Genomic DNA, 21,159 nt, shown 5'->3' with positions numbered 1-21,159 from the left:
GAATTGTTCAATTTGATGGACTTCAAGTTGTCAAAATGCTGGTAGAAGCCAACAAAAAAAAAAAAAAATATATATATATATATATATATATATTAATAATTTAATTAATTAATAAATAAGAGAAAGGTGGATTAGGTTCCACAAACTTTAAGAATTTTTTTAGTATTTTTTTATGAAAAAAAAAAATTGTATATGAGTACTTAAATACCAATCTTATGATCTTACCTTTATTCATTCCCAAAGTAATTCAATTTGCTGTGTCACATAAGAAGTTTAACAAGCTCATCTGGTTGGAAACTTGATGGCAAAGATTTTGAAGGATATTCACTCCAATCAAGATATCTTAAGTCATTAGAAAGGTGTTTGGGACCGCGCAGAAAGGGAACACCATGAATTATAAGCAATTTAAGGTTGGAAATCTTTGAAAAGGCTTCAAGATTCCATTGTGCCTCTTTGGATATATATTGATTATCCAATTCAAGGACAAGTCCTTCAATTGCTTCACATTCCTAATAATAAAGAAAAAGGGATGAGTAAGTCACAAGATATATGATTTTTAGAGTTGTTTAGATACTAACTTTGTCAAGATAAGTTATATGCTAAAGTTTTCTGAATGTTCTCTTACCATATTTTTCTTCAACACATTGTAAATGTCTTTATATATCCACAATTTGCTCCACTTTCGAGGTTCTTGACAGACTATGTCTTGACCCATTATTTGTAGTAACTCATGCATCCAAAATGTATTTTCACAATGTTTTAAGAGAGACTTTTCAATAAGAACCCTTAATCCAATTTTAGGAAAAAGGCCAAGACAATCGAGTACTTCTACTACATCATCTTTGTCCTTCATATTAAAGAAACATGCTATATGAAGAAATATTTCTTTCTCAGTTTCCCCAAGTCCATCAAAACTTATTTGAAGTATTTTCAAAATATCTTTTTCGGGAAGTAGTTTAAGCTTATCTAATACACTTTCCCATTCGACCTTTCTTCTATTGTACAAAAAAGAACCCAAAATATCAATAACTAAAGGAATGCCTTTAGCATAATTTACAAAATGTTTGGATATCTCTAGATAATCTTGGACCGGATGATCTTTATTAAAAGCCTTCAAACTAAAAAGGCAAAGAGCATCATCATCATCCAATTCTTGAGCCTCATATATTTCATATACTTTACGTCTTATCAGCAAATGCTCCTCTTGTTGTTATGATAACTCTACTACCTTGACCAAACCAATTTGGCTCCCCAGCTAAGTTTTCTAACTGTATGAATTGATTTACATCATCAAGAACAAGAAGAACCCTTTTATGACATAACCTATAAGATCATAAGAACTCCTTCATCAATATCTCTTATATTCACATTTTCCTCCATCAAAATATCACAAATAAGTTTTTGTTGTAATGGAAGTAAACCAGATTTATCATATACTTCTCTAATATTAGTGATAAAACAACCACCTTCAAATTCACTAAAAACTTTCCAGTAAACTACTTTAGCAAGAGTTGTCTTACCAATTCCTCCCATCCCCAAAACCCCAATAATGCGAACATCATTTGAGCCTATAGCTAAAAGTGACATCAATTCCTTCACTTGAGAATCTACTCCCACTAAGCCTTTGGTATCTCTTGGAAATGCATAACTCAATTTATGTGATATCATTTTCACAATATCTTGGATAAATTCTGACTCAGGTCTACAAATAAGAAAGATAGTTAAGCAGTGTGACCATCTAATATAACCTCATCCTATAAGTAAATGCAATAATTTCTACAAAAGAATAATTTTTAATTCAATATCAGTGTCACTAAGAACAGATTAACGAGTTACTGTTAGAGTCGTGGCATGATAGCTAATAGCTTGGTTCAGACAGGGACTTTGTATTGAGGTGGTCCTTTCATACGGGGAATAATTAGTTGAAAGACATTCACGTTTAAATATGCGTACAACTAGTGTGATTGTGTTTGGATTCTTTGGAAGGGAAAAGGTCCATGGTAGTTTTTACTTTTTAGGATTAAAAGGCGGCATTGTGTGAATTATAATCTTGTTTCTTGTTTGAGTATAATAGGCTAATAGTACTATTTTTGAGTTTGTGACTTTCATTTATAAGAGTAAATTATGCGATTGTAATATGTATCATTAATAATGAATTTTAGTTAGTGTTACCAAAGATATGTATACATAGAAATTTTCGAGTTACATTTAGTATCATAGCCTTGTGTGAATATTCTAGTATATTATTTGTATGAATGCACTTATTCTATTCTTGATTTACACCAAAATAGTATTCAAGCTCAAAATTTTTATCCAAATCTATTCTCTTGTATAAACTTAAGCTTAAACTTAGCTTTGGTTGATAAATAAATAAACATAAACAAATTTTTTCTCCAATTAACCCCAAACTAAATAAATAAACATTAAAAAAAAAACTTTTTTTTAGTTACCGTCCTATATATTAAAGGTGAAATGAATTGTTCCCATTGGCTTGTATTATTATATTATGTACACATGTCAAAGGGTTGGGTCAGCTCTTAGGCTAGGCCAACTAGGGCCCCTAAAGGGCCCTCTGAGAGAAAGGCCTCAAGTTGTTTGATGCTCAGTTTTACTGAAGAAATATTTTTAAAAAAAAAATATCATAGAGTTCTTTTCACCCTTATAAGACCCTAAATTGTGGCTCAATATAAATCCAACCTGATTGAAATTCTACAATGTTATAAGAAAATTATTGTAAGTGTGCCAAATCACCATTAATGATCAATTTTCCATAACAATTTAAAGCATCAATTTTTGTAAATAAGCCTCCAACGCGGTAGATTATCAACTTTAGTCATCTAATTAGGCCAAAATGGCCCATTAGCATTAATTTTTGAAATATTTAGCAACAGAGCACTGTTTCGGAAATAATTAGGGAAATACCACTTTTTCTGGTACTCGAGCATGGTGAGCTCGAGTACCATCTTTTCATTGGTCAAACATCTTCTTAAAAAAAAAAACGCCGCTATAGGGCCCGAAAACGTCACTATAGGGCTTAAAAACGCCACTATAGGGCCCCTTGAACCTGTTATGGGGGACTTTAAAAAAAATTTTACAGGAAAACGCCGCTATAGGGCCCAAAAACGTCACTATAGGGCTTAAAAACGCCACTATAGGGCCCGAAAACGTCACTATAGGGCCCCTTGAACCTGGTATGGGGCTTAAAAACGCCGCTATAGGGCCCGAAAACGTCACTATAGGGCTTAAAAACGCCACTATAGGGCTCCTTGAATATGGGGCGATGGTGGATTAAAAAAACATGGTACTCGAGCTCACCAAGCTCGAGTACCAGAAAAAGTGGTATTTCCCTAATTATTTCCGAAACAGTGCTTTGTTGCTAAATATTTCAAAAATTAATGCTAATGGGCCATTTTGGCCCATCTAATTACCTATACAGTCATACACCAAACCATCTCCCTCTCTCTATCTCTCTCTTCACACTAAAATCAAAATTGAAAATGAAATTTTAGCTCTCCCCTTCTCATCTTCTTTCTTAAGGTTTTTTTTTTTTTTTTTTTTTTTTTTTTTTTTTTTTTGTGGTTGAGAAACCTTTCTTAAGGTAACTTAAAACTCTTTTATTGTTAAATATAAAACAATTTAATATTTTTTAAAATTTTATGTTTAAACCAAGATAATAGATTTTCTTTATAAAATTCATCTAGATTTAGTTAATATTAATTCAACAAGTTATGCATTAGAGTCTTTATTTGGATAGGTTGATGGTGTTGGGTAATTTCTATAATTAATTGAAAACATAATAGTGACTTTGATAAACTAGAATATATTGTTCAACGCTTTAAATACACTACTCATATTACCAATTGAAAAGTAATATGTTAGTAAAACTTATATACAAAAACTTAATCAATAAATTTTAAGTAAATAAATTTAAAATAGATTTTGAGTAAGAAGAATGGATTTTAAGTAAATAAATTTAAAATAGACTTTGAGTATAAAAAATCTCTCATTTAAAATTATCACGTCAGCCATTAAATTGTGTGGAGATAGCACTGTCAAAAGGACTAGTATAAAAACATAAATGGATGCATTTGTCATGCTAAATGCATTAGAATCACATCCTAACTACTATATACAAAATAAATCTCATATATGTCCATACAGAAGGTTATTTAATATATTCAATGGAAATTATGTTGTTAACAGGATTTACCTATCTTGTAAGCACCATCCAGAGATATTGGTGACGTCTTTCAAAGCATTTCTACGTGTGAACTTTCTTTATATTCTCTTGAAAACGTATTTCATGTTCATCAAATGCTTGTGCATAAGTTCCAGTCTATTTCCGTACCACGGATGGATCCACATCGTAAAAAATAGGTAGAACTATTAACCCCATCTTTTTACTACATTCCATGATTTTCACAAGTTCATCCAAACACCATGTCGAGGATGCATAGTTTTTAGAAAGAACAACAATAGCAAACAATGATTCTTCTATTCCTTTTGAAAGCTAAGGTGAAATAGGTTTCCTTTCTCTAGTTTTTTATCATCTCTGAAGGCGAAGGCGAAGACACTCTTCTGTTTCAAAGTAGCGAATTAATGGCCTGTAAAACTCTTGCGTGCATCCTCACCTCTAAAACTTAGAAAGACATGATATTTCCACTGGTTTCTTGTATCATTGAAAGCCATTCACTATAAGCTTACAAGTAAACCTTGAAAGTTGAATCACACAATACAGAATTAATGATACTGGTCAAAAATTTCATTCAATTAGATTTGAAGGATTGAGTAGTGACAAGTGAAAACTTACAGATTATGGAGAAATGCGCCGCAGAGAGAGAGAGAGAGAGAGAGAGAGAGAGAGAGAGAGTCTTCCGTTGTTAGTCAACTCAAACTCGTTAAAATGTAGGTCTAAAGTGTTTAAAGGGCCAAAATGGCCCAATACCATGTTTTTTTGAAATTTTTAGCAACAGAGCACTGTTTCGGAAATAATTTGGGATCTACCACTTTTTGTGGTACTCGAGCTTGGTGAGCTCGAGTACCATCTTTTCATTGGTCAACATCTTCTCAAAAAAAAAAACAGTTGCCCGAAAACGCCGCTATAGAGCCAGAAAACGTCACTATAGGGTTTAAAAACGCCACTATAGGGCCCCTTGAACCTGGTATGGGGACTTATAAAAAATTTTTTGCAGGAAAACGCCGCTATAGGGCCCGAAAACGTCACTATAGGGCTTAAAAACGCCACTATAGGGCCCCTTGAACCTGGTATGGGGACTTATAAAAAATTTTTTGCAGGAAAACGCCGCTATTGGTACCGAAAACGTCACTACAGGGCTTAAAAACGCCACTATAGGGCCCCTTATGGGGACTTACAAAAAAATTTTGCAGGAAAACGCCGCTATAGGGCCCGAAAACGTCACTATAGGGCTTAAAAACGCCACTATAGGGCCCCTTGAATATAGGGCGACGGTGGAATGGAAAAATGTGGTACTCGAGCTCACCAAGCTCGAGTACCACAAAAAGTGGTAGATCCCAAATTATTTCCGAAACAGTGCTCTGTTGCTAAAAATTTCAAAAAAACATGGTATTGGGCCATTTTGGGCGTGTTTAAAGTATCTTTATAAATTGACCCAAATAAATAAATAAATTATATTAATTAAGTGCCACCTAACAGAGTTATTTAATTAATTAATTAAGAGTAGTTTTATTTTATTGAGCAAAAAAAAAAAGTATTATTCTAATTTATATGAAAAAAATTTGTCGGCTAACTGGCTAAGGAATTTGAACGTGGGCTTATCTTGTCCTTTGTGTATTTTTTTAGCTTATTTGGTCTCTTTTTTTTTTTTTTTTGCTCTCCGCTTCTTTGGTCTCTTAAATTAAAGTATGCAATGATTTGCAATGTATGTATAGTATTATTCTAAATAAAATTGATATTTTGAAAGCAACAATAAATAAGGAGAGAGTAGCATCAAAAAAAAAAAAAAAGGAGAGAGAGAGAGAATGTTAGTATTAATTAGGTAATATTATTAATAAAGTAAAAAGTAATAACATTTAATGATTTTTTTTTTCAACCATTAAACCTCTTAGAAATTTATAATGTAAAAAATGTGTAACTTTACAAGACACCAAGTGTAACTTGAACCTATCTTATATATATATATATATATATATATCTTATATCTTTATATATTAAGAGGATTCAAAAAGTTAATTATTGTCTTTTTTACTTTCAAAAATACTTTTAATTTAATTAACTTATTCTTATTCGTTAAAAGAAACAAGGTTAAAATGGTAAATCAACACAAAAAAAAAAAAAAAAACCTTTCCACTACCCTCACACTTCCCACTTCCCACTTCCTAGCTCCACTATCTCACATTTCTAACCAAAAAAAGAAAAAGAAAAAAGAAAGGCTACCCATACAGTTCTTATAAAAATAAAACGTTTCAAGAAAGGAAGGATACCAAAGAATTGATCCTTCTTTTAGTTGTTGAATCTCTCTTTGATTGATCAATGTGTGATATTCCAAATCCTCATTACTAATGGAATCGAAATGATCTCTAGATTGATTAGAAGATCCTTTCAATTGGCTGGAATTCGCTACTTGAATGAAACTAGATCTTGTGGAATCATATTGAATATTTGACAAAACATTTTGTACCTTGCTAAAAAACTAATCCTTGTTTACCAACCACACATTGTCTAACCAAATCCAATTCTCTCTCGATATTTTCCTCAAAAAATCCGATTCATGTGGATTCTTCCCCCAACTAAAGAATAGATCTTGGCAGAATTGCCACATATGAAATTGAGCAAAATTTTGCAAAGAAATAGCCCACTTGTTTCTCGAGAAGAGATAGGAAACATGCTTAATATCATTTGATTGAATAGTTGATCTAGCTACTTGTTGTTTGAAGAAACCCTCAACTTCAATTGGTATTTTTTCACAAAAAGCAAAGATGAGATAACCAATCCAGTCTTTCACCAAGATTTCGAATAGCTGTCCTGAATTCAAGTTGATTTTGTTTTGCCTCTTCTTGGGAGAAAGATGATCAAACAATTCCCAATCATGGGCCTTGCGGATCGGATCATCAATATAATATACAAAAAGAAACTCTAGATGTTTGATATCTTTCTCTTTGAATGAGATCTCAATTCTAACAACGGTTTCATTATTAGATATCTTACAACTGGAATTCCTCTTTTTTTCGATCTAGTTCCTCCACCACCGCAAACCCCAGTTAAATTCAAGCATGATACACTTTTTAGTTATTAGGAGAGCCCAAGTACTCTCTTTCGGATCTAGGAAAAGGCTCCCAGAGATCTTTTTTCCTTTTGGAATATACAGGAGCGAAACAATCAACCTATTGATATTGGAAGAGCCAAAAGAGTCTTCCAATGTATCATTTCTAGGTCCAATGAAATTCATGGGTATAGGAAGAAGTCTTGTCAAATAGATATTTTTTCTTTCGACCATCTTTCAATTGTTAATACGATATATAAGAACCACTACTACAAATAGTACTACACCCTTGATCGTGAAATATTGATTGCTTGTTGAACTCTGTGAATTGCGTGAAAGTAAGATACTCCAAATTCGGGAGTCCAAGAGTTTTATAAAATGTTCTTGATGGAAAAAAAAATGTGAATGAAAGATCTCACCAAAAAAAAAAAAAAACTACCCATGTCACATAATTTTTTGCTAAACAGCCACGTCACATAAAATAAATAAAAAATAAAAAACTTCTCCTTTCATTTGTTCCTCTCTCTCTTTTCCAATGTTGTGGAATGTATGAGAAAACATTCTTATAACATTAGAATTCAAAAACTTCGAACTCACAATATTCCTTCGAATTCTTCTTTATTATTTCATCCTAATTCTAACCAACATTATCTGTTTCCACATTTACTGTTTCATATACTGAATTCTTCTCAATGGTTAGGCATTTTCCTGTCAAAATTGGTAAGCTTTTCACCAAAATTTATATACTACTCTATCAATTTAATTATATTGTGTATTGTGCTTTCTCAACTACATATATTGTGAATTGGTAACTCTATGACCATTTATGATACGTGAACTATATGAAAGATGTTATAGAAAATTTGGTTATAAATGAAAAATTATGACACTAAACCCTCATCGCACATGCGAAATGCGTGTGATGAGGCTTATATATATATATATATATATATATATATATATATATATTATGGGCAATGCTGGGAACACATTAAGTTGCACAAATTGTCACGTGGCTAGTTATGAGCATTGTTATTGATTCCGTTCCGTTCCGGCTAGAACGGCCGAAATTTTTCATACCGGTATGCAAACTGGTACCGGAATACCCCACGTTCCACCTCGGGTCAAATTTCGGGCCGTTTCGGTCCATTCCGGCCATTCTAGCCAATTTCGGCTAAGATGCAAATTTCGGCCGGTACCGGATTTGGCCTATTTTAACTTTTTTTTTTTTTAAAGTTTTATTTGGGAGTTCTTTTGATGATGAATTTGATCCTTCTCTCATGGATGATGATGAGGAGGAGGAGTAAATCTTGTATTATTTGATATTTAGTTATTGTCTTTTAATCTTCTTATTGTGTGATGTTAAATTGATATTATATTTCAAGTTATTAATGTTTAAGACTTAAGAGTTAAGACTAAATAATTTGTATTATTTGATATTTAGTTATTTATTTATTAGAATTGATAATTTTATGTTCTACAAGAATATATATAAATTATTTTTTAAGAACTCCGAAATACCCTGAAATGGTACGCCGAAATTGGCCGGTACCGAAATATTCCATTCCACCGGACAAACTGAAACGGGGTCCAAAACGATATTAATAACAATGGTTATCAGTGGTAAATCTGGGTTCAAGTGGATACATTTCTACTACTCATAACTTGATACATGGCAAATTATGGCAAAAATGGTACAAGATATTATGGGCAATGCTAGGAACACATGAAGTTGCACAAATTGTCACGTGGCTAGTTATGAGTGGTAAATCTGGGTTCAAGTGGATACATTTCTAGCACTCACAACTTGATACATGGCAAATTATGGCAAAAATGGTACAAGATATTATGGGCAATGCTAGGAACACATGAAGTTGCACAAATTGTCATGTCGCTAGTTATGAGTGGTAAATCTAGGTTCAAGTGAATACATTTCTACCACTTACAACTTGATACATGACAAATTATGGCAAAAATGGTACAACTTTATGTGTTCCTAGCATTTTTCCGCATTATCTGATCACGCAGACTGACACGTTGGTTCTAGTTGCTAGCACTAAGGCAAAGCTAAAGAAAATGCAAATGTGAGCAAAATGAAAGTTAAATGAGATCATTTGTATAGTTTTTTTTTTTTTTTTTTTTTACTTTACTTATCTAATTTAAACAAATGTATGCTTTTGTTTTGAAAAATAATTTATAAATTTTTTTCACATAAAATAAATAAATTGAGTAATTTCTTTTTTGTCAATAAATAGGGATTCAAACTCAAAATTAAGCATGATTTTGTCTATTTGTCTTCTTTCAAGAGTATTTTCTGTGAAGTTCATTGAACTTTTTTGTATAAGTTTATTATAAATAGTCCATTTTAATTGTAATAATTATATATAATTTTTAATTATAAAATTTTAATATAAATCTAATTTTCATGAGTTCATTAATGAAGATCATTCTATTTAATTAACTCAAATAACATGATTTTAACTATTATTTAGTCAATAATTATTAGCATAGATTTCTAAAGGGCTAAAAATATTTAGTTGTTGTGTTATATAAGAAAAGCATAAGTTAATCAAATAAGTGAATAAATTCAACCTTATTTGAAAAGAAAATGATAGATTTCTCAGCTTTAGCTCAACATGATTGCACATCAAGTATCCATTAGTCAGGCTCTATATATTAATGCTACATAAACAAATAATGTTTTCGTACAATATTAATTTAGCATTTGATGAAAAGCTAAATCCTAAGCTTTTATTTTTTTTGACGAATGAAAAAGAAAAATGCCAAAACACTGCATTTTTTATTAATTAAAAGCCAAAAATATATTATTTGAATATAGGATATTATAACACAATTTAGGAAAGCACAACCTACATAAATTGAAAGACTTGAGGTTGACAATGTTAGAGAATGGAGACTCTTAACACCGCGCACATTGGCTTGATGATCACTCTACAAGTACAAAGTTCATGTGGGGTGAGAGGGACAAGGCCTAGGGTTCAAGTTTTTAGAAGGAAACTACATACACATATACACTTAGATTAGGCTAAAGTAGAATTTTTATTTTGTATCAAAAAAGAGAATGGCGACTCTTGTTTCTGTCAAACGCCTAAATAGGTATTCTTGTCCTGATTCAAGATCTTAAATGCATAAATCAAATTTTTCTAACTGATTTTGTGCATTCTTGAGGGTGCTATCATATTTGCTGGTCTTGCAACCAAAGAGAAATTGCAATGCAGCATTTTTCTTTGAAAATCCAATCCATCTTTTCCTTCTTCACCATATCATGCCGACTCCTCCTGGGTACACCTAGTTTGAAACCAATGACCAACAACTCATCCATAATTGTGCCATTCAAAAATAACAAAGATTGCAGAGCAGATACAACCATGAAAAAAGAAGAAGCAATCTTCTGTTTTGGATGAAAGAGCCATTCATTAAAAAAAAAAAAAAAAAGGGATGTACAATCAGTTCAAAATACAACCAAACAATACAACACCAATACAGAAACAACTTGCATTGCACCATAAACATTACAAAATTAAATATGCATATTTTGTTAATTCAAGGAGAAAAGGACCATTAATTGCTACTATTCTGATGAACACGAAATACCCCCCAAAGACAGCATATTCTCCTGTTTTGAATAGAATTGCAGTAATTGTTACATTCAACTTTGATCTTCACTTCCCACCTGATCATTTTGACCATAGCCTCTTCAGTAGGTAGTCTTCCTTGATTAATACTAGCATTCCTCTAAAGCCAAATATGACACAGTAGACCCCAATGCCAGTCTAGACACAATAGATTTCTAATCATAGAGCATAATCTCAAGCCAAAGGAACTTTGGATTTTATTCGGCACCCAGCTCATTATGGTTCACCTCATCCTCATTGAGATAAAAGAATTACAAAATAGGTATCAAGATTAGCACATCACTACAACATTCTGTCTTTTGTGGACAGTTTGTTGTGAACCCTTAGCTAGCCTATAAAGACATGCTTTGGAATTGCTTTGGGAAACCAGATGATCTTCACCATTCAACCTTGGGGCATTTCTACCTCATACAGTTCCATGCAAGTACCATCTAATTGCATCAGGTTTTGTGGCAATCAAAAGCTACTATAACATAGTACAAAGCATTACATTTTGTACCATCTAAACAAAATGCAGTCTCTTGGCAAATGAAAAAGAAAAATGATAAGAGACTGCATTTAAAAAAAAAAAAATTTAAAGGCAGAAATATATTATTTGAATATAGAGAATTACAACACAATTTAGGAAAGTACAACTTGCATAAATTGGAGGACTTGTGGTTGAGGATGTTAGAGAATGGAGACTCTTGTTTCTATCGAACACCTAAACAGGTATTCTTGTCTTCCTTCAAGATCTTGAATGCATAAAAGCAGAAGAAACACAACAAGTTTCATAGCAAAACCAAATGCAGAAGAAAATAGGTCCTTTTTCTAAATAGATTCACACCCAAGCTGAGTGTATGTGTGTGTGTATATATATATATTCTTTCTTTTTTTTAAGTGAACTCAATAGAGAAAGCTCAATTGAATAAGCCAAAATTCAGTAAAAATAATTTAAAATCAAATATCTTCACGAGCACCTTGTAGGTAATCTGTCAAGAATATATTTGCATGAGTTAAGCATATCAATTCCGAATCTCACTTACATATATTGTTAGAATATGTAAAATAGAAGTTTTCAGAATTGAGACTGAGAAGGAAAGACAACAGAAGTAATATTTTCATGGTTCAGTTTGACAGCCACACTTATATTAGAAAACCCTTGACTAACTACATCTTTATTTTGTTAAATTTTATGTTAGAAAGAGTCCAACTAAGGGTATAAATAGGAATACTTTAGGTCCATTATGAAAATCTTAAAATCACAATAGCAGCTAGTTGTATTGCAAAATCAAAGTATTCTACAAAAGCATGATCTACTCAATTTTAGATATGGCCAATTGTACTCTAACATATATGTCTTCATCTCAGTACATCAAACAAAGAAATATGATCTATCAAATGAAATCCAATAAAACGAAAAAGGGACAACAATGATTCATTCAAGCTTGAGACCAATAAAGAAAAGAAAAGGCACACTCACCTTTCATGGACGATTGTTCTGCCACTGCTTGTAGCTACATCAGGAGCCGCTGACTGTGAGTGAGATAGGGAAGAATGAGAATCCACTGGTGAGTGCATTCTAACGTACCTTTCTTCATCTCATTACATCAAACACAGAAATATAATTCCATGAAACGAAATCCAAGAAAATGAAAATACACAGCAATGATGCATTCAAGTATGAAACCGAAAAAAAAAAAAAAAAAAAAAGCACTCACCTATAACAGAAAGTTGTTTTGCCACTGCTTACAACTACTTCAGGAGCTGCTGACCGTGAGTGAGAGAGGGAAGAATGAGAAACTGCTAGTGAGTGCAAATATAGAGCAGCTGAGGCTAATATACTCAACAAAGCAAAGCCAATTGTTGATTTGCATTAACCTTCCACCAAAACTAATAGAAAGTTAATAAGAATTTTGTAAACAACAAAAACAAAAAATTTAAAAATTTAAAATAAAACAAGCAAGTGATGCATATATATATTTTACTTGCAATAAATTTCCCTGTACCTTATTATCAAAAAAATTCAAAACTACTTAACTAAAATTTGGTAGGGTAAGTTTGGGTGACATTGCAATATAGACTTTTGGAGACTTGTACCGCATTGCTTGATGTGATGCATTTGGCATGAAAGGAATGCTGGAAGTTTTGAGGGATGTGAATGTTCTACGCTAGAGATTAAGTCTTTTTTCTTGCAAACTCTTCTTGAATGGAGTGTGGCTTTGTCTCATTTTTCTTGTTTTTCCCTTCTTGTTTTACTTGATCGTTGTAATTTTAGTTCCTAAGTTGTGCCCCCATGGTACATCCCCAATGTACTCAAGTTGGCTTTATTTTTAATAATATTTTACGTGACTTATAAAAAAAAAAAACTTTTGCATTAACTATATTCCCCACACTCTAATGGGTAAACCATTTTGGAATTTCACTTCCAAGAATCACAATATTAACGTAACCATAGGGACCAAATATTATAGATTGCTTGTGGGTTTCCTGAAACCTAGAAACCATGATGTTTAGAATTGACATATATATATATATATATAGAGAGAGAGAGAGAGAGAGAGAGAGAGAGAGAGAGAGAGAGAGAGAGAGAGAGAGAGAGAGAGAGACCTGATGCATTGTTTTCAGTTTTTTTGATAAGTAAAAATGGAATGTGAGAGACTTTATGAAACGTTAATAGCATTCTCAGCACATTAAACACCATGTCACTCAGACCAGCCAATTTGAAGCGATTGAATAAGTAAAGAAGTGGTTTTAATCCATGTGAAAATGTTTCCAATGAAATAAAACCATCTGCTTCAACCCAATCAGTTGTTGATGGTAATTGTGGCAATGAACAAAGTCTTGTGCAATTGTGTAAATAAATTTCCAACAATTTAGATATTTGCACAATACTTTCGGGAAGGCAACTAAAGTGATTTTCACATGTAATGGGTTTTCTGATCATATAACACACTGTTGAATGGATACTCTGTCTTTTGATGAGATATTGATGGTTCTTTGATAGCTCAACCTAAAGCAATAGGGAATTCAAGAACAGATTTATATATAAGCAACTTATTTCTAACAAAATTCACTTGCAAAATATTCTAAGAACATCCCAAATATGCAAAACTTGTCATGTACAAGAGACATTGGTCCTTCTCGCAACTTAAAAAGCGGTAGATGCAGCACAAATAGAAACCCGGAGAAACAACAACCTAGAGTACCACTTCCTAATATGGCCATCCAAAAATTACCAGTTCAATGATTGTTTAAGATCTTTGATCTTCTGTTGAGTCATCTCCCCCTTCAAGAAATCAAAAACCTCTTCAGTTAGAAGCTGAAAGACAACAGACTATGTTATTAACATATTCCACAACCAAATTAAATGAACAAGAATAGAACAAAAAACTTACTTACAGAGTCTGCTACCAAGGGCTCATTCTTATGAATCTCACCGAATCATATCTATCGTTGAAAGCAGAGAGTAAAAGGTTGTCACTAACTCTTTACATTTTACACCTCTTTTAGGGTTCCACAGGTTGCATAGAGTTGTTTTAATGGTTTTCCCAATAAATCTCTTATCAGTGAAAAGCTTAGCCAGCAGACTAAATTGACCCTTCTCTTTCAGTGCTTTGGGTTTTGTCTCCACCAATAGTATAGCAGTCCCTTCCACCTCCGATACCCTAAAAGTTCTCCACATATCCACTAGGTTGTCTTCCAAATCCTAATCATTCCCCCCCCCACTGTCACACTCCACTAGCTTCCATCTAAGAAGGGAATAAAAAACACTTGGCCAATCCAAGAGACTTTAAATCTTCATTTACAGAGATTACTTCCTCTCCCTGTCCATGATTTGAAATTTTAGTTCCATTGAAGGATTCAATTCATTAAGTCGTTTAGTAGCCCACTCTCCCAACCTCAAGCATTCATATTTTCTACAAGCATCAAAGACTTTTGTCAACATTGGAACAGTGAGTTCAAAAGGCATCCTCTTAATGAATTTCTCCAGCTCATTTATGTGCCCATACCGACTATAGAGTTCAATCATACACTCATAGTGCTCCAACCGAGGCATGACATAGTACTTATTGCTCATTGAATAAAAATACTGTGTTCCCAACTCAACTAGGCCTTCATATATACAAGCAAGCAAAATACCTTGAAATGTGACATGATCTGCTTTTACACCTTCCTCCTCCATCAACCCAAACAATTCAAGTATCACCCTACCTTTTCGATTGTGAGAACATCCAAAAATTATGGAGTTCCAAAGAATTACATCCCGTGACGCTGACTCTAAAAAAACTACGAGAGCATACTCAAGACAACGACATTTTGAGTACATGTCTACTAAAGCTCCTCTGATCACAACATCCATCTCATAACCATTTCTAATCATAAATCCATGAATTTGTTTGCCATGCTCAAGAGAAAAAGTATTTGCACAAGCAGCCAAAAGGGTTCCAAACGTGAACTTACTTGGTCTTGTCTCCCATTGCATCTTTGAAAATATTGTCATTGCTTGTTCACTAAGGCCGTGACGAGCATAGCTAGTCAATAAAGCATTCCAAGAAACACTATCCCTCCATTGACTTATTATTAGGTAAAACCAAACTCTGGCACTTCTCAAGTTACCACATTTACCATACATGTCAAGAAGGGCATTGCCAACAACGAGATTGGAAAGGAAACCATTTCGGTATATAAAACCATGGACCTGTTTCCCCATTTCAACATCTAAAAGCCCAGCACACACATTTAGTATTAACCCAATTGTGACATAGTCAATATCTTTAGTTGCATTGCGCATAAAAAATACCAAGTCCAGAGCCTCTTCCCATTGGAGGGAACGGGTATACCCTGCCAACATTGCATTCCAAGATATCACATTGCGTTCAGGCATCTGATCAAAAAGCTCCCTTGCCTCCCTAGTTTTCCCACTAATAGCATACCCTGATACAATTGAAGTCCAAGAAATTAAATCTTTTGAACTTAGCTGTTCAAACACCCTATGAGCATTCTCTAATTTCCCACACTTGATATACATATCCATGAGAGGACTTGAAACAACCTCATCATCTTCAAGACCCATTTTAATTGCAACTCCATGAATTTGCTTCCCCTCCTTTAGTGCAGATATACTTGAGCAAGCAATAAGTGCATTAGAGAATGTAAAGTTGAAGGGCCTAACAGCAGTCTGGAACATCTTAAAAAACATAAAGACGGCCTTTGTTCCATCATCCATCTCAAGATACCGCCTCACAATCACATTCCAAGAAACAGCAGTTGGATTTTTAATCTCATCAAACATTCTTTGGCCATCTTTGATAACCTGGCATTTGCCATATACATCAACAAGTGAACTCTCCAAAATTACATTCCCAACAAACCCATATTTCACAATAAGCCCATGAACCTGTCTCGAAAGACAAAGTGCCAATGTTGCACCACAAGACCCAAGAACACTTGCAAAAGTGACCTCACTTGCATAAACTCCTGATCTATTCATGTCTGAAAACAATGACAAGGCTTTCTCAGGATACCCACCTTGTGTATACGACGTAATCATCACATTCCAAGACCCCCCATCTCTTTGAGGCATTTCCTCAAACAGCTCCCTTGCATCAACTAAACATCCACATTTACCATAAGTCTCAATCGCTCGGTTCAGGAGAAACACTGGTGGTGTAGGGGAGAAGGTGACCAGATGGGACTCGACCTTCCGAGCTTCAACAATGGCATGATTAGAAGCACAAATTTGGAAGAGACTGGCATAAAGGGAATAAGGGAAAAGTACTGGAGCAGCAAAGAGAATGGAGACAGCTTTTTGGAGACGACCCGCTTTGAGGTGAGTGAAGATGGTGTTGGTTAAGGCTTTGGCGCTAGTAGGTTGAGTTTGGGGCTTGTGGGTTCGGCTGTAAAGAATGTGGTTGAGTATAGAGGCGGCACTCACACCCATGTAACAGTTGAAAGAAGAAGAAGAAAGAAGAATTGGCTGAAAATTCAAATACTAAATCATTATATAGTGGGTTTGCGTGATCTGGTTAACAGGTACCCTTTAAGAGTTTGCTCAGATAAGGGTTTACACCACCTGTGTAATCAAATAGAATTTCAACAGCTTTAGGGACATATAAGTACAAGTAAAAGACATAAACAAGCATGCTGCTCATGTTAATATACAAGGATCTAGGGAAACAAAAATCATGATGTGGCCAACAATTTCATTTTAACCATTAGATAATCCTTTCACACAAAAACCAAAATTTTGATTTTCATCTCTTTGTTTTTGATTTTCATCTCTTTGTGGGTGCATCTTGCACAAATTATCTAGAAACTCCTTAACCTAAGCCACCTTTCCATGTTCAAGAGAAAAGATTGGCCATGTAAGTAGTAATAAACTAATTAAAATCCAAAGCATCGATTCTTTTCTCTAATTCTTTTTCCTTATACAATATAAAGATGAAACATCAATAACCCACAAAATTATTAAGAAAACAAAGGAATTGAGAACAAGACAGAGATATTAGTCAAATGTTTTTGTTGCTCACACTGTTTCACAATACAGAAAAACTAGACAAAAACTCAAACACATGTAAAATAACACTAAAATAATTTTTATGAGCTACTAAATCATTGAGGGATGAAAGAATGTCTAATGTTTGACCATGGATAAGGTGCTTATCATAACGAATGCTATCTTTAACTTTTCTCAACAACTAAAAGAAACCCAAATGCAAGTATGAAAAGAAAACTCAAACACATGTAAAATAACACTAAAATAATTTTATGAGCTACTAAATCATTGAGGGATGAAAGAATGTCTAATGTTTGACCATGGATAAGGTGCTTATCATAACGAATGCTATCTTTAACTTTTCTCAACAACTAAATGAAACCCAAATGCAAGTATGAAAAGAAAAAAAAAAAAATTTGTGCAAGTGACCATAACCATCCAAAAATATAGCTAATAATAGGGAAAATCTGACAGAAAAGGCCAATAGAAGATGATGGAACTCTATAAAAGAAAACAAACAAGTATGCACATAGCCTACAGAAATATGAAAATCTAATAAACAAATTTGAGTTACATTATTAGAGGACTAAGTCTCAAAATCAAACAAAATGAGGAAAAAAACCCCACATAACAAAATAAGGAAAGCAATGGCAATAGGCAATCACCTAGCTTTTCTCATGCAACCTGTTTTGAGACTTGAATAGGGTTGATTGGTTGAGAGGTTGAAGTGTGAAAGAAGAGGCAAAAATAGCTGAGATGTTGTCCACCAGCCTTTAAGCTAACTTTTCATTAACAGATGCTAAAGAAACAATCTGTACAGCTTCTTGGTTGGAAATTACTTCCCATAGCTGAAAAGAAAAGAAATGAGCATCACATATAGCGTAAAGTAACTCTGTTATTCATAAGGCTAGATAAATATGCTCAAACTTATGCCATCACCATTAGGATAGACTTCTCAAAACATGTTTACCTTATACTATGCAATAAAATTTTAAAAATCATCACAAAAAATGTTCTTGTTATTTATAGTCATTCCACAATTTCTTTACACTAGATGATATTGTCTTACGGGATAGTGATTTCATTCAAGAACTTGCTTACTTCTCAAGAGCTCTGTATCTGACAACTGAATATTTTGTCATTCTAAAATACCTTCTCACAATAAGAATGGAAATTATAATGAGTTGTGAATAAGAGGGGGAAAAAAGCAAGCCATTGTGTGCTTAAGAGAAAGTTGGAAGGTCCTAGCCAAAAGAGAGGAAAAGAGAGAGTTGGAACCATCATCAAGAAAATACATACCCCATATGTTGCCAATATGACCAATTTATCTCTACTAGTTATGTTCCTTTATGTCACATCTGGCACAGAAATAACCCCAAATTCCTTCAGGCAGTAGTCACCCAAGGCTCTTGATAGTGCCTGAAGAACTCAATATCAGCTCATTCTTCTTTGCTTCCTTTGCCAATTTTTCAGCAATTTCCCTTCCAACGTCATTCTTATAATTTCTCTTTTTCTTGATTGGTACACTTCTTGTAAATCCATCAAGAAAGGCGGGAGAAATCACCATCACCTCTACAGCCCAATTTTACCCACCCACAATTACATCAGCTGCTTTATAATAACTTTGTTAATTATTTGAAATTTTATCTAACATACAAAATATCCCAGAACTTGTAAATTTATGATTATAAAATCAGATTCTTTTCATTTTATCTCTCAGCTAAACCAAAATTTATTGTTTCAATAGAACTCATATATTTACACACTACGCAAATTTTCACTGCAACAACACACATGGGATGGAGGGACAATGTTATAATTAGAGGTAAAGCAAGCAAAGCAGGCAGCACAATAGAAAGCCAAAGAAGTATAGTATAGAGATATCTAGCCATAGCTTTAGCTTTAGCTTTTGACCTCCTCTCAGTCTATTAGTTTAAATTGGGAGAGAAAAAGTCCTAGGATCTGGTGAGTAAAGAAGAATAAGAAGTGCAATGGTTTAAGGCGTGAGGGAATCTGTTTATTTGGGTAGTGGCATGCGAACTTATCACCTCAAATCATGAGAGAGAGAGAGAGAGAGAGAGAGTGAAGGGAAAAGGGTAAGCAAAACCCAAGGAAAGTGTCTCCTAATGCAGGCCCAAGGCAGAACTCCTTTAGCGTTGGTGTCCCCACTTTGGGTTGTTAGCTATTTTGCCTATTTGCTTGCCTTGGAAGGTTTCAGAAATTAATGCGACTCATTTTTTGCAGCTTATTATGAGAGACTCATTTCAGGATATGGAGGACAGCGAACCTAAGGCATTGAAGTTCATTCAGCAGAATGATACTGAGATGCAGGGGATAGATGAACTCAGTTCAGTGGCATGTGAAATAGTCAGATTGATTTAAACAGTAACAGTTCCAATTTTTGGGGTTGATTCAGCCAATCTCATCAATGGATGGAATGTAAAAATTGCTGAAATGACAGGATTACAAGCTAGTGATGCTATGGGGAAGTCCCTGGCCAATGAAGTGGTTTATGAGGACTCATGCAGAACAGTTGAAAATCTTCTATTTAGAGCTTTGCAAGGTAAATCTTTTTTACGTTAACAATGACATTCATTGAATTTGAGTTTACTATCTAACTCAAATATCATTGTAAACTACATTGCATTTCATAACATCTGTATGATACAAATAGCTTCCTGATCCAACTTCTATGACTTGTGTTGGAATTCAATGCATGCAAAACCTCCTCATTAAATCAACTTCACAGTCTCACATTTTAAGTACATGGTGTGGTAAACTTGAATAAATTTGCCCATTCTAATTCTAATTTTAAGCACTACCAAATGACTCTTATATTTGTGGAAATTCTAATTCTTCATTGCCATGCCTAAGCCATCCAAAGAAACTTCCTCTGACTTTATTTTTAAATTCTGTTTATTTAATGCTTTGGGGCACAGAAGAAACTTTTTTTCTTTTTCCTTTTTGTGAACTGAGTATCACTTTGAATTGTATTACTGTACAAAGTTGTACAAAGTTATTCAGGCTAAATATTTGCAGAGATATGAGGGGTGCCTTTCAGACATTATCAGAAATTGGTGTTCTTTATCAAAAGTGTCTAATTAACTAAAAATATAAATCTATAATTGATGGTGAAAGTGGAGTTCTTATATCAAATCTAATCTCAAACAAAACAACAATAGCACACAAAGTTTAGAGAAATAATATAAACCCATATCAGCGTTAATCCTATGTAGAGAGAGAACCTGAAGATTGTGGGTGGCGCCGCCGAGTTGGATTGGAAGAGAAGAAGCGCCGCTGATTTGAGGTGGTGGGTGTGCCGCCGAGTTGGATTGAAAATTTGTAATACTGTTTCTTCTCTCTTGTGGGTATGGTTTTGTTTAGCAGCTGTCTGGTTCTTGTGGTTGGATTGGAAGAGAAGAAGCTAGAGAGGCAGAGCGTGGAGCCGTGAGACACAGCGTCAAGCGTGCGTAGATGGTCTAATGTGTTTTTTTTTTTTTTGATAGTCTGATGTGTTATTTTGTTTTTGTAATTTTCTTTTTATAAATAAAAATCCGATAAAAATATAACTTTTAACTCTTACTAAAACATGACTTAGAAAATAAAGTCATTTTTCTATTCATTTTTAAATTACTTTATTCATTTATAAATTATAAAATAAAAAAACAAAGTTTTTTTTTTCTACAAAATAGGACAACTAAAAAAAAAACCTAGTATTCTCAAAAGAAAAATAATGAGTTAATCTCACATTGAAAAATGAGTATAAATTAAAAGAGGTTTAAAG

The 21,159-nt window shown here is 33.6% G+C and overlaps 1 protein-coding gene across 26 annotated transcripts; it reads right to left on the bottom strand.

The window, feature by feature from the left end:
- Positions 1–10,022: 10,022 nt before the first annotated feature.
- LOC126720359 (pentatricopeptide repeat-containing protein At3g26540-like) lies at positions 10,023–20,866 on the bottom strand. Of its 26 annotated transcripts, none has more exons than XM_050422709.1 (8): positions 20,621–20,866; positions 18,675–18,983; positions 18,041–18,223; positions 14,275–16,952; positions 14,116–14,198; positions 12,598–12,769; positions 12,360–12,471; positions 10,023–10,550 (listed from the first exon to the last, which is right to left on the bottom strand). In XM_050422709.1, exon 4 carries the CDS (start codon positions 16,818–16,820, stop codon positions 14,691–14,693), a length of 2,130 nt encoding a protein of 709 aa, XP_050278666.1. In that variant the 5' UTR covers positions 16,821–16,952; positions 18,041–18,223; positions 18,675–18,983; positions 20,621–20,866; the 3' UTR covers positions 10,023–10,550; positions 12,360–12,471; positions 12,598–12,769; positions 14,116–14,198; positions 14,275–14,690. The 26 variants fall into 26 exon arrangements, with proteins under 26 accessions (XP_050278666.1, XP_050278668.1, XP_050278677.1 ...); XM_050422711.1 differs by having other exon boundaries at positions 18,675–18,947; XM_050422720.1 differs by lacking the exon at positions 18,675–18,983 and adding an exon at positions 13,487–13,889.
- Positions 20,867–21,159: the final 293 nt, after the last annotated feature.

This window comes from Quercus robur, chromosome 4, assembly GCF_932294415.1.
Source record: "Quercus robur chromosome 4, dhQueRobu3.1, whole genome shotgun sequence".
Taxonomy (NCBI): Eukaryota; Viridiplantae; Streptophyta; class Magnoliopsida; order Fagales; family Fagaceae; genus Quercus; species Quercus robur.
The sequence above is the reverse complement of the archived record's forward strand: the minus strand, read 5'-3'. Positions and strand labels throughout refer to the sequence as shown.